Genomic DNA, 14,748 nt, shown 5'->3' with positions numbered 1-14,748 from the left:
CCTACACAGTCCCAGCACCTCTATTCACCTCTGACACCGGAGCTGCTTGGCCTCTGCACCCACTGGCCAGCTGCAGGCAGCTGAAAGCCAGGACAGAGGACAACTCCAGATACAATCAGAGGCAGGTATGTCTCCTGGAGCACCCTTACACCAGAGGCTGTGGTCCTGCCAACAGTATAATTCCTGGGATTCAACACTACTCTCCTGGAAAAGCAGCTGGCAGTAAGGACCAGTAACTGGACCTAAGTGGCAAACCAGGGTTGCTCAACACTCTTCTGTACCAAGAAGCAGGGAACTGGGAAGAATCTTCTCAGTACCATGTTCAGCACAGTAACTACAGCACCTCCTTCACATACTTTCAAAGTTTAGGATTAATGGAAATGTTTGTCCTCAAACCTGGAACAATCACCTCACTAAGGTTCTGGACAGCCTAGTTTTACTTCCATCAACACTGCCTTTATCAGAACATGTGATGCCCAGGTGCCATTTTGAGAGAACAGACACAACCCCCAGACCTCCTTTCCACCTTTCCAAGCAAGGCAGGAAGGCACAGGCGCCTTCCTTTCATCTCCATCTGCTTGGGCAGACCAGTCTTCCAGAGGATGAGCCAGGATTGTACAAAACACCCCACAGGAACCTCCCAAAGCATTGGTATGAGACATCCACATTTCTTTGTCCAGCTGCAAGTGCAACACCCAGTGCTACAGTGAGGGGTTTAAGTCCTGCTCCCCTCCTGGGTTAAGCCCAGGCAGCCGTGGCACCAGTGTGGTTAATGCCCAGCTTCCACACCCGAGACAGAGCCCTAGGCTCTACCTTAATCTATAATAAGGGAAGGAATAAGCACTTCCAGCATGTAATACATTAGATCAGTTTTCAACATCTAATTTAGGATTAAATTAATTATACCCTAGAAAAGCTTATTTCTCTCTAAGGGATTCTGGACAGTGAGCTCAGGCAGCGATATCCTTATCCACTGATGAATCCTGCACCTTGTGATAGACTAGTCAGGCACACTGCTCTCTCTGGCAAACCCACTCCATCCATTCTTCTATTTCATTAATTCACCTAATTCTCTTTTCCATCACAGCTTATTCTAAACCTTGAATACACAAGGCAGCATCAAGAACTCTGCAGCTGCCTAGATCTCCTATTCATCTTTTCTTTGAGAAATCAGTTCAGTTTTGTCACACACATAGTCTCATCTACCATTTCAAAAGCTTATTCATGTCTTGCTAAGCCATACAGCTAGGTGTCAGACAAATTATGTCTGTTCCCCCAAAGTGTGCACATAGGGAAAAGCACCTCCCAGTTCACATGTGCGTGTTTTATTTCCATCATTCCATACACCACCTCCTGTTGCAAACTAACTTCATGAAAACTAAGCATGTGTCCAGAATCAGAACAAACACCTCACCTCTCACTCACCCTCATCTCCAGCTGGATACAAGCAGAAGTCAGCATGATGTATCAGCTCTTTAACTCCCCTTTCCCGATCTCCCCAGTGTAAACTTCTTGGCTGGTCAGTGTTTTTTCCCATCTCAGAAATCCCTGCCCTTTGCTGCCCTTGCTAGGCTAGGCCTGCAGCCCTCCTCCAAACAAACTTCTCCCATTTTAGTAGGGGAAACTTCCAGGTGATTTCTCCACCTCATATCAAAGTCCAGACCTCCTGTATGCTATTGTCCTCAAGAATTCCCTCCTTGATGACTTCAGAAACTAGTTCCCTTAATATTTTACAGTGATTCTCTCCTTAGCCTTTCAGCAGCAAAAGAAAACAATTTTTCTACCCCTGTCAGCAGGATTGTTTTTGTTTTGTTGGGTTTGTTTGTTTTTACACACAGTTTTTTGACTGTTTACTAAAAGCAAGACCAGAAATTACATTTGCTGTTATCACCTCAAAGACTAGATGGGTGGATAAGCCAGAGCATGGTTTGGAGGAGAATGTTATAACGGGTTTGATAACTGGGTTTCTCTCTCAAACATCACACAGCATCTTTCACACTGGAAGATAGTTTATGAAATGAAATCCAAGCTTATACTGTTATTTCATAAAGCTGATAGTTGGGGATTTGATTAAGATCTCAACACACAAACAGCACCAACACTGAACTCCTCCCTTTCAGCCTGAACTCCAGCTCATACTGCATCCTACAAGACATTTCCTATCCTAAGGGAGAAGTACTCCATGCTGCCATGTTGCTCATACTCCACAGGAGGGGAATGACCTGGAAGACACACCTATGCTTTGGAAACTAAGGTTTCCCCATATACACCTTTCCATTCTTAGTTAAGGTCCAAAGCTTAGTTAAGGTCAGACCTCAAAGTCCAAACCACAGTAGTTGCTTGAGTGCTGATGATGCCTTAACACTTCAGCACTGGAAATTATCAGATTCCAATTTGTTTATGTAGGACAGGCTATCAGGAATACTGAAAACATTAATTCACCACTGCATTCCTATTTACAAATACATACCACTACTAGGTAGAAATGTAGCACCTGTGTTTCCAAAAACAGCAGTATTACCACTACTTTACCTTTGCTTCTGGACTCCTCAGGAGACTCCTGAGGTACATGTTCAGGCAGGGAAGTCCCCATTTCCTCACCTCTTTCTGTTCCCTGATTGAAAGAAGGGGAAATTCCTTCTTTTTTATTTGTGTCTTTGTTTTACTTTGGGGCAAGAAGAGCTGGTTTGTATTGAAGGTTTAAGGGCTGAAAGGACTTCGAGTCAAACTCCCCTGAAAGAGCAGATCGCTACTTTACAATACTGGTACCATATTCTCTACCAGCAGGAAAATTACAAGGATGCTTTCCAGTAAGGAAGCACCCTCAGTTTTCAAAAATGCTGTCTGTTCTTCCAAAACCCCAAGCCCTTCTTCCTCTCCACTCCCTTACTTCACAATATAGAAAGGCATGGTTAATTCCTGCCCTCCATATGCTGCAGCATTGGAAACCACCACAGTATCATTCTGTATTAGTTCTACTATAGAGAACTTCTTGTCACCTGTCCTGCACTAACACCCAGAGCACTGCTGGTACCTGCCTGTCAAAGGTAACAAGGCAAGACAGAGCAGTTTCCCCCAAACTGTCCTATAAAGTCTTGTCTGGGCTTCTGCATTTAGTGCTTAATAGCACCAAACATGTGAAGAGACAAAACACAACCTTCCTGAAAATCTCAAGGCACAAGATTTCCTGCCCTTTTGAGCACCTTCAATAGCAACATCTACGCACTGCTAAGCTTTGAGGGCAAGGGTTGCCTTTTTCTATATATTTTAAATGCATTTCTTTCATTGTAGGACAAAGATGAAAATCTTGTCAACGTGTACAGCCAAGTGCTCTTTGCACGCAGCAGAGGAAGAAGTTTATTCTTCAGGTCCTCCTCATATCAGGGATGACACTGTCAACTACACTCCACCCATATTCTATGAGCAAGGCTCCTGCTCTACCCCTTCAAAACCAGCCATGACTCCAGTCCCACTGCTTCCCAAATGCAAGAGCAGCTGCCTGGAAGGTGGCCAGGGAAAGGAATGTGCCACACCACCAGGAAAGGAGGAGCAGCCACCTCTCCAGGGCCCCTGGTGGGAATCACAACAGGCAGCTCCAGCTGGCAGCAGTGTACTAAGGCTGCTGGAGTTTCCCAAGAGCCCAGGACTTTGATCCCTGACTCCAGGGAACCTGCACTCCAATGACACCTCCACACAGACGACGCAACCCAGCAAGGGGCAAATGCCGGTTGCATCTCCTCACCAAAATTTGAAAGGTAAGGGGGGTCAATTACACATCAGAACCACACTTTATGTCAATAACATTTTACTACACATTTTATTACATCAATGGCTTGAAAAAATTTTATTTGATGTCAGCAAACATTGGAAATCATAGAAAAATGAATTATGTAGAATTTCACAAAGGAATTTACCCCACTATAATTCCTCATACAGTAAAATAATCCAAAACCAAATGTTACTTTTCAGTGGCTAAGCAGTTTTATAATGCTATGAACATTCATCACAGTAAGTGTGCTGAATAATAGAAAACAGGCAAAAAAGACATTTAAAATATTACTTACAACAGCATTATTACAACATACTTTCTTTAAAATCCCAACGAGTATTTAATCACTTCAAAAGCTATACAGCATTTCCATTATATTTGCAAACTTAACCTTATACATCTTTTAAAATCTTGAAAAAACTTCTTTTAAGCAATCTATAAGCAGTTAACAAAATTGATAAAATCTACATAATGGAATACTATACACTCCAGTATAAATCTTATTTTAGGAGAATATGAATGTAAACACTCATTATTATACAACATGCATAGACTATACTGACCTTCCATCTTCTGAACTGTAACTTTCACTGCAATTGTGCTTTACTATCAACAGGAAAAGCTGCATTAATCCAGGGAGTGGCAGAAAGTATTTGCTTTAGGGGCATTGCACAAGATCACTAGATTTTTTACTTGCTGAAGACAAGCTGGAGCTAATAAAATAATTTTTCACTTTTTTTTTTTGTAGACAGTAAGTATCAGGCCACTCATTGCTGAATGGGCTGTGCACAACTCTATACCAATTGGAAAAACACGCATTATCAAAAGAAATCTCCTCCGGTATTTTTGCATTTTGTTGACTTGGAGACTTTTGTTCACAAATCCAGTGATCGAGTTAGTGTAATGCACTGTTTGGCTCATATTTGGTGTGCAAGAATACCAACAGCATATTAGCGATTTCAGAGAATAAAAACTGAAATTTAAAGTGACAATGAGCATATTTTAATACATAATGTTTCTGATGTATTTGTACAGGAAAGAAAAATGTTTGTCGGGACATTACTTTAAGAGAGTAAGAGTTTCACTCTTATTTTAACTATTAAAAAAGTGTTCTAGTGGATATTCATGGGGTCTTCCTGGTTGCAAACTTGTAAAAATATATTAAGAAATCATTATCCCCATTGGTATTAAATATATTGAGACACAACCATTGTGGTTGCATTACCAGTTATGGCTACTATGGTCTTAAGCATCTGATTGTACATTGTTGCTATACTGTTAAGCACAACTGAGGCGTGTATTTTTTTCCCTTGGTTATAAGATTAAATTACAAAAATTGATCACTGTTTCAAACCAGTTAAACACGAATATTCAAGTAACAAGGTTGTTTTAATGGATAAGTGAAAAAAGAAGTTACCTAGCACTTTACACAACTACATAAAAATTAAATAGAACAAATGAAATTTGTTTATGCATATGCAATACACTTTTATATCTTTAAGATTTCTAAAACTAAAACTTAAACTATCATTTGCTTTAACGATACCATATTTTGCACAATAACTTATACTTAGGAGAAATAATTTCCCATTTTCCACAAAATATATATAATTATGACATTCACATTGATAGTTTAAGAAACAAAATTTAAGTGAATATTCTATCTTATGCAGTTATCTTTGTGGACCCTTCTAGTCAGAATGCAACCAGTTGATGTTTCTAATGCTTGACCCATTTAAAAGAAGAAAAAGAGGGTCTTCACCTAAACAAGATCAAACCATTTCAAAAGCTAAAATGATTTTATCGCATTTAAAAACATAGTTCAAGAGAACGTAAAAAACTAAACCTTTAAAATACAGTGCTATTATATTGCATGTATCAACTACAATAAGATAGCAGTCAACTGAAAAGTAATTAAACAACTTTTTTCTTCCTAATATCACGAATTATACATGTTTCCCCCTACCCCTTGGGGATGAAGCCAAAACACAACTTTTCTGATCATAAGATGGACAGATTTGAGGGCAAAAACCAATAGAAAGTCCTCACAGGTAACTAACTCTCCAGCAGAAGCCTCTCCTGACGAGTCCCCCCAGCTGGGATGCAGGTTCCACAACATTCCCACACTGGTGAGGACCTGTCTCCATGCATTGGTACCAGCAGGAGGTTTAATACTAGAGTGTTTCTAATGAGCAGCATTGCTTTACACAACTGTCAACTGGATTCACAGTGCTATTTGCCCGGTCTTTAATCCTAATTCACACACTGGCTAACAACTAGCATCCTTTCCCACAGGAGACTCCCAACTCCAACTGGCACAGGTCTGAAGGAACATCTGAACCACGATCAGAGCTCCCAGTTCACAGCAACAGCTGTAGAGACACAAACATCAATACAAAGGATAGGGAATAGCTCCCTTCCATACTCCCATCACCTCGTAGGATCTCTCTGGAGCTACTAGAACGGAACTGCTCAGAAACAGCTGCCAGGTTTCTGAAACAGGCCCTTTGTGGGCTCCATGCTCCAGCATGCCCTAGGAAATCCCTATCTGCTCTGTGCCTGTGTGTCATTGCTCAGTTTCTGATGTTGAATTACTCTCCTCACACAAGGCCCAAGGGGAAGGACTTTCCTTGGGCTGTGTCCACACTGCAGGAGGTGCACAGAGCTGGCTCTATTACCCAGCTGGTATCAGCCTGCCTCACTCAGGTACAGAGAGCAGAGCCACTACAGCACACAACACGGCACAGCCCAGCAGCTAAACATCAGCACCAAGGACGGGGCTCAACTATGAGCTGCAGCACCTCAGCTGCAGGCCAGGCCACGGACTAGCTCATTTCAGGTTGTGTTAAGAAAGGCTGGTGCTGTACATCACTGTGTGCCATCTTGGCTTGAACCCTCTGCAGAGGAAGAGAAGCAAAAAAGGTCCTTTTTTCCACCTGGTGGTTTCTTTCAACACCATTAAATTAACCATTTTTAAATGCTTTGTGACTAGTGTTATTTTGCAGCTTTCCACTGGACAAGAAGTAATAATGCTGCTTCTAGTTTCTCTGAACACTGTCTGCTCGGCAGTCAGCAACTACCTTGTTCAAGGTGCAAAGTCCTCAGACAGGACTTCCAAGAACAGCTCCAGTTCAAGCCAGGTCATCCGAGCAGAGGGCTGGGATTTGAAAGCTGCATGCACCAAGTATTTGGAAAAGCACCTCTTAGATTTTAAATTGCATATTTTGGTTCAGAACATGAAAGCGATGTGTGCTTCAGAAGGGTTAAAATGGCCAATGAAAATTAACCCGGTTCTTCTCCATTAAACTTCCAAGAGATCAAAAACTCCTGAAGGTTGAATTTTGTGCTCCAACCCTCATCCAGACTTCCAGTGGGAGAAGCAGTTTGATGTCTTTGGCAAACAGCGCTCTGAAGAGAAATGAGACACTGGGACAGAAAGTGACCTATGGTAGCCAAATGTAAAAAGGCACATATTCCCCAAAGGAGAGGCACCAGAGGAAGTTTGTTTTGACTTAATCCCGCAGAGGATCAGGAAAAAGAAAGTTGTGTAGCACTCATTTAACAAGTTACAATGCAAATGCTGAATGCCAGGGGTTAAATAGCGTATCAAACAGTTTCAGGTTACGTATTCCCTTTTGCACTAAATAAAAGCCATTAAAATATACAGGAATAAAATGCTCAATTAGGGAGCTTTCTATGAAGCAAGAACACACAAATACAGTGGAAGGAATTGCACAAACCAGAAGTGTAATGAGTTACATCTACAACCTTGGACTGACCAAACCTTAGAAATAACATTTCCTATCACTTTGCATTATTCAAGATTGTTTGTTAACATGTCCTGTCACGGCAGAACAAACCTGACACTGCTGGCATGTGCACAGGCCTCTCCTTTATAGAAAGCTCACTAACAATAGTGTCATCGTAAGAATACACAGGAAGCGGAGACCACAAGGCCATGCAGCAATACATACTTATACCCTATGGACCAAGTATTATAAGAACTCCTAATGTGTAGAGTTACTGTGGGGCTGCTAAGGAGCTCCTTGTTTTGCAGGTTGGTCAAAAATTTATAGGTGTTACTGGTTCTAGAAGTCCCCATGCTTAAGCATGATGTTGATGAAATGGAGAGCTGAGCTACCTGGGTGCTTTTGAAAGAAAGTGGAGGCAGTATGGAGGAATGAGGGGAGATTAAGGCAGATGTAGCACAGGACTGGAAGCGTTTGCCTTTTTTTTGGTAATAGCTGCTTGTCCACAGATATGATGCAGATGGCTGTCTGAGGTTTGCTAATACCTGATATCCTGGATAACACAGTAGTCAACACAAATTGTTCTAGGCTACAGCACCTTCTCACGAAGCAGATGCATATCTGACATCAAGAACAGAAGTAGCCTGGAGGGAAGGGGAAAGGGGGGAGAAAAAGGAGATGTTTAGTTTAAAATGAATACACAATAGGCTTTCTTGCATCTCCAAACTTCACCTCACATCCACGGTACTAAAAGCGACTAAACAGACAACCCTGGCAAATAGGAAGAATTGCAGCAGCTTTCCCTGTTTTGAGGCACACTGGGATTTGTTGTTGGGAATTTAAACGTACAGGAATTAACACTGGAGTTGCAGCTGCTTTATAATCAGTAGTCTCACCTTCCTCCTTCAAAAAAAGGGAACTGTAGCCACTTGCTATGGAAAAGCCCAGAGCCCTGATGAAGCTTTCACCAGGCTGGTGGCCAGACAGCTAAGGCATGCCAGGGGAGAAAGCACCCAAGGGACTTCAGTGTTAGGCCAGCAAAGTCTTCTCCTGGTTGCTGCAAATTCCCCCTGACTTGACCAGATGCCACCTGTGTAAGTGCCCTCAGGAGCAGGCATCAGCCATGCAGTACTGTGCAGCTCAGGAGGGACTGGGAAACCTGCTCCTAGGCCACACAGATCACTTATGGGATAATCCCAATGACATATCACCTTGCCCCTGGAACTGCTGAGACAGGCACCCAGTCAGCACAGTGCTTATGTTATTTCTGAAGGTATGAGCACTGCATTTATAGCCAGTCTGAGAGGCAAGGTTTGATGTGCTCAGAGAGCATGGTGGCCACTAGATATCCACTGTGGGACAGCTTTGTGTCCCTCAAACCGGGACACTTCCGTATGTGTTTTTATAAACAACTGCAGGTTTGGTAGTTAAAATCCCCTCTATGCTGTCAGTCATGACATGTAAGTTCTCCTACTGTCCAGAACAGGCCTCATCAAGACCCACAAGCCACACGGGGCTAGGCGTATGTGGTCTGCCACAGCTGGCAGCTCACTGCCACCCTGCCTAGCTCCCGTCTGTGTCAGCCTGGTGCAGGCAGGCTCTGCCCTCATCCCCACAGTATTGCAGGGCACTGAGCTGCCTGACTTTCACAACAGCTGCTGTTTCTCCAGGCTTTGCAACCATTTCCACCAGACTGTTGTTTTGGTCTGGTTCCCACCACTCAGCACTTGTTCTGCTCCAGACTGGGCACTTTCCATCACTAGTTTCGGGGATCCCAACAGCTCCTCTAGCAGTAATTTTACCAGACCTTGCCATCATGCCTCCACTCTCCCTGCTCCTCCTCTGCTAACTCTTTTGGGATCCTCACTGCTCCAGTACCCTCACACTTGGCCACATCAGCCCACTCCAGTTCCTGCTGCAGCCATTTTTTCTTATGTCAGGCAAGACTCACCTGTTTTGACCTTAACTGTCAGGAACAAGGGTGTATTTGAAGCTAGGGAGAATCTCAGAGGGCGCAGAGAAGAAAAGCTCTGCATTGCCAACAGATACAACTCTACTGATGACAGGAAAAGGCAGTGACATGAGCCATCTATCTTTCAAATTGGTGGCTCTACCTCTCAATTCTGGAAGAATGGGACAATTTCACTCACACCCTCCTGAGAAGTCGAGTTTTCTGAGTTTGATTTTATTTATCTGTCATACCTTTGGATCTAGTTCCCAAATATAAGCATCTTTGAATTACATGTTATTAGGATTTGTGAAGCAGTGGAGTTCTGCTTTTTGAATGTCTGAAGGACAAGGTATGGGTGACCCACCCTTAATCAGACCAACAAAGATATACAGTACTCTGAGAAGTCTTTACTCCAAAATTCGCCCTATGTTTTTGACTGTGCTTGCATTTAAGAGACATGGTTTGTGCACCAAGTTGTCTTACAAATTAGGCCAAAGGAAGTCCTTGACATTTTTAACACACAAGCCTCTACTGGGGTTTTTCTTTGCAAGATCGTGTTGATACTACATTTTTGTAACTCACTTTCATATTTAAACATTCTACAGTCCCTTAGTTAACTTTAAGCATACATGGCCTTTGGAGAAGTGTTAACTCCATGAAGATCCATCACGGAGATGCTGTTTCTAAAATGTCTGTCTTCACAGAAACTGTCGTAAAAATCATGGAAACTTTGTCTTTAGGTAATTCCAGAGTGAAGAGTTTCACATACTCATCTTGTTTATAGGTTTCTTCCCTTCCCTCGAGTGAAGCCACTCAATCATAAAAAATGAAAGAGCAAGTTTTGGCTCAGAAGACTGTAGGGTCCCACAAAGCCAAACCTAGAACAGTTGGGAGAACTGAGTGCAGGGAAAACATCCAAGTGAGATAAAGATGTATGGGGTTTCAGCAGCAAGAGGCATTAAAATCTCCTTGTTCTGATGAGATACAGATACTGTCAGAGGGCTGCAAACCAACTGTTCTCTTTCTGCTTTCGTACATGCCTGGAATTCCCAATTCCCAAAATCAGTACTGGAATGTGTATATCCAGAGGAAGTGAAATATGCTCAGATTGAAGACTGTAAAAAATTTGCAAAGACTGTATGTGTATATATGTGTATATATATACACACACACATCTATCCGAACTGAGCTCAGATCAGGAATTTTATGTTACTTTTAAACTGGATTTACCTCATCTTCCTCTTCAGACATCTTAGTGGAATTATCAGGGGATTTTACAGGCTTCTGGCTATTGGTTCCATTTGTCTCCTCTTTGCCGTGCTCTGCCTCCCACTCCTGTAGGACTTCATCTATGTTGAAACGACGTCGATAATTTACAAAAAAGTTTTTAACTTGCACCACAGATTTGTTTCCAATCACATCAGAGATTGCCTGAAAGTCTCGGCCATATTTTCTGATTGCTGGAAGCGACAAAAAGAAAACCAAAAGCAATGTGTTATTTCCACTAAGATCACAAATCAGGCTCAAGTCACAGCATAAGGATCCAAAGCTGAACCTTCTGTCAAGGTTTCAAGCCTTTTTCAGATTAATCCAGGAAAAAAGAAGTCTAAATGGGGCAAGAGACACAGCTAAGACCAGCCCTGGAGAAGAGAAGAAAATAAAGGTTTAGTAAAAGATGGGTAGAGTCAAATCTACAAGACCTGTGTAAATCTGCCTGTACTGCTTGAAAAGTTACACAAGAAGACAGCATAGCAGTGATTCCAGCAGAGTTTCATTTTCTGAAAGCTTAGACAAGCAGACATTATTTGCAAATATTCATATGATGAAATTTATACTGCCCAGGGAGGGGAAGGGGGAATATTTTTGCCTTGTTCAAATACATTCTTGGTGCATTAGTACACAGCAATGTCAAAATCCTTCATTAGCCATTGAAAGGAAACTCAGCCCTGAAATACAGCAAAGTTTTGACCATCAACAATTGAAGTACAAAAAAACTTGCAGTGCCATACCTTGCACAGCAAGAAGCTGCTCATCTGTGGTCCAACGTGCATTAAATTTCTGGACGACCTAGACAGTAAAAAAAAAAAAAAAATAAAAATTAGGTAACTTCATTTATGTACCTTCACTTGTATCTGAGCTCTTAAAAACCCCTCAAAAGTGCAAAAAAGAATTGTTAGTCAAAGTATATAATTCCTTTAGTAGGAATGACATTTTCAGCATAAAGAACTGCATATGGCATCCATTCAGTTAACTGTGACATACACTGTGCCTGTAAGTCATGGTAACAAAAGAAGATAGGGAAGGGTCTGAGCAGATAACTAAGAGCCACACTCTTCCAGAGCACCTACTTGTTTTTATCACAGACACCTTCTGTAATCTGGGTCAAATTACTTCCAGCATGAGGTACCAGCATTGGAGGGAACACAGAGAAAGCCCCAAGTGCCCAAAGAAAGATGGGCCGTTAATATCCTCTTCCACATTTCTCAGCATTTAGAGCAAAGCAACTACCTCTCTCACAAGGGCATATAGATATAGCACTGACAAATCATGATCTATCTGGGATACCTGTACTTCTGTTAGAAGCAACTTTCACAAGTTTCAATTTAAACACTGCTTCTTACTTTCTTCTCATCTCCCATTTCCATTACACATCAGTGAATATGGTAAAGGACCTGAGTCACATTGACAACGAATAGGACATTGGTCCTACTTTACTGGAAACCACTAGCCATGGTATGTAAACACAGATTAGCATTTATCTTCACAATAAACATGGGTCAGAAAACAATCTTACCTCTGGAAGTCTGTATTGTTCTATACCACCTTCAAGTTTTTCTTTGAGCGCGCTGTTTGTCTGTTTGATATTCTGAATCTGAAAAGAAAGTTTCATTCCTTTAAAAAGGATTAAAACATATCTTTGGACAAGCCTTTTTTCTAGCAGCCTCAGCAGGAACCCCACAAACTCAGCCTTTCCAAAAGGAAGTGTGTGGAAAGCAGGAGTAGCTGGTGAATCAGGAGATCCCATTTAATTTATTCTCTGCTGTTTGCAAGTTATTTGGAGCACGAACTGCCCCAACTTTGAGGTCAGTATGAGAAGAAAGACCCCGTTTGCAGCAAGTAATGAATCAAAGACTGCTAGAGAGCTTCACTTCTCCCAGAGTGCCAAAAAAAGGCTTCAGGCCAAAATACCAGTTCTATAAAGTTTAATAAAGAGCTTGAGACAGATCTCTGCTTTAGAAAGAGTAAAAATGCTCAGATCTAGGCAACATACTCATGTAGTAAACTTGTCTTTAATCACAGATATTTGAAAAACATTTGTTTAAAAGGCAGATCCATGAGGGAAGCAAAAGGTATACAGGAAAGTTTGTATGATGCCTGTTTAAGAAAGACTAAACCATATCTGCCTCTTCTAAAAGTACCATATGAAAAAGCAAAGGAAACCAGCTGCTGCAGATGGAAATCGGATACTGCTGAAACTAATGTCACCTGAGGAAAGTTCACAGTTAAAACCAAAGGAACTCTGAACTGCAAGAAACAGCAAGTGCCAACAAGTGTTCCTTCGAGTCCCCGCTGTGAACTTCTCCTTGCTTTTAGATATAAAATAGGTTGGCCTAAAGAACTACAACATGAGATGTAAAACCCAGGGCTGCATTAGTTCAGAGCACAGAACTAGCAGCTTGTCAACTAAGCCACATAACAATACACATCATCACTGCCAAGCCACAAATTCCTGCCAGCTTCACAGACTGAAACAGGCCTTACCACCAAAACCAGCCCATCCATACCCCAATCCATACCTGTCGTTTGATTGAGACTAATTCCATGTCCAGTTGTCTGAGTACAGTGGTAGCAGCTGTTGCATTGGCAGAAACAGCCTCCACATCTTCCTGGGAAAGGAACATTCCTTTGGGAGGTTTCCTCTTTGCTCTGTTTTTGGCCTGCGTACTGTGCTTCTCCTTCTTCACCTGAGGGACAGTTTCAGCAGGTGGCACCTGGCAGAGAGCAGTCATTTTATAAAACTAGATGATCTTTAAAGGTCCCTTCCAGCTCAAACCATCCTATGATTCTGTGACTTTTAGCCATCAAAGACTGGAGAACAACAAAGCTACTTTGCAGACAGGAAGACATTTTTTGCTTTAAGTGGCGTGTCATACAAACACTGTCTTGTACAAATCTCTCCTTTCTTCTAGGCAGCTTTCAGTATTTACAGAGATACTGATTGTCATCTCTGCCCATTCTCATTTTGGGAGGCAGATGCACAATTTTGCAGCAGTTAAATGTTCTCCTTATTTTGAAACCTCCAAAACCTCTCTTTTTGCTTTCATCACCAGGCCTGAAGATACCATTTTAACTGAACTCCAGAATGAAACAAAGTAGAGTTTGCAGACAGGGGAAGAACACAACTAGAACAGTTTACCGAGATTTGTATTATTACAAGTCAGACAGGAAAAGGAATAAATCAAATTTATTTAAAGGCGAAGGATAAAGGAGTGAGATGACTACAGAGCAATTCTTAGATTGTTACACCATTCATTGGAAGACAAGTTTTCTTGCATAGCACTTGTATATCAACTGTTCCATTAAACTGATGCAGTTTTGCCTAAAATAAAATTTAAGTCTCTTCTGGAAAAACAAGTATTTCACAGACCACTTATTATTTTTATCCCTTACATTTAAAGCAAAGAATTTAGCACACACCTCTAACAGAGAGATTAGCCAGAACACTACACTACACATCCTTCAAGAGCACATCTGATTCTAAAAACCAAAACCATTTCTTCCAGAAGTTATTTTCAACATGCAACTCATAACTAAGATTTACTACCCAGTGACTGGAGCCTGGCCAAGAACACAGAACAGAAGAAGGGTGGCAGGGAAAGAAAAAGCAGAGAAGGGAGGCTGAATACTCTACTTGATCACTGCCAGCTTTAAACACATTGGCTTCATTTAGAGCTATTGTTCCCCTCCTAATTTGCAGCTACATGCAGTTTCTACAGAGTTTGTGACATTTGCTCATTAGTGAACATTAAATGTTAACATTTGAAACCACACAAGGCTGAGGACCAACCCCATGTAAGCATGAGGTTCTGACTCCCGAAGTCCAGAGGGCTCCTCCACAGATGTCAGCAGACAAAAGCTTGCACCCTCTTCATGGGCACAAGAGCCAGAGCCACATAACAGCAGTAATGTGGACAATTGCCTGTTCTCAACCTTCTTGTTCCATCGATTAGTGCAAAGTATTCCATGAGATACAATGCCAAAGGCAAGCCCAGAAGCAA

At 41.8% G+C, this 14,748-nt stretch overlaps 1 protein-coding gene across 2 annotated transcripts in view; it reads right to left on the bottom strand.

The window, feature by feature from the left end:
• Window positions 1–4,502: 4,502 nt before the first annotated feature.
• RCOR1 (REST corepressor 1) overlaps window positions 4,503–14,748 on the bottom strand; it is an 83,637-nt gene continuing 73,391 nt past the window's right edge. For both annotated transcript variants that reach the window (XM_018082866.2, XM_018082867.2), the window contains exons 7-11: window positions 13,267–13,461; window positions 12,264–12,341; window positions 11,479–11,536; window positions 10,700–10,929; window positions 4,503–8,162 (exon numbers count right to left, since the gene is read on the bottom strand). In XM_018082866.2, the coding sequence (XP_017938355.1) occupies window positions 8,121–8,162; window positions 10,700–10,929; window positions 11,479–11,536; window positions 12,264–12,341; window positions 13,267–13,461 (603 nt within the window). In that variant the 3' untranslated portion in view covers window positions 4,503–8,120. The remainder of the gene's footprint in view (window positions 8,163–10,699; window positions 10,930–11,478; window positions 11,537–12,263; window positions 12,342–13,266; window positions 13,462–14,748) is intronic.

Source organism: Manacus vitellinus, unplaced genomic scaffold (genome assembly GCF_001715985.3).
Source record: "Manacus vitellinus isolate BGI_N305 unplaced genomic scaffold, ASM171598v3 scaffold_6_pilon, whole genome shotgun sequence".
Classification (NCBI taxonomy): Eukaryota; Metazoa; Chordata; class Aves; order Passeriformes; family Pipridae; genus Manacus; species Manacus vitellinus.
Note: the sequence above shows the minus strand (reverse complement) of the source record. Positions and strands in the feature narration are given on the sequence as shown.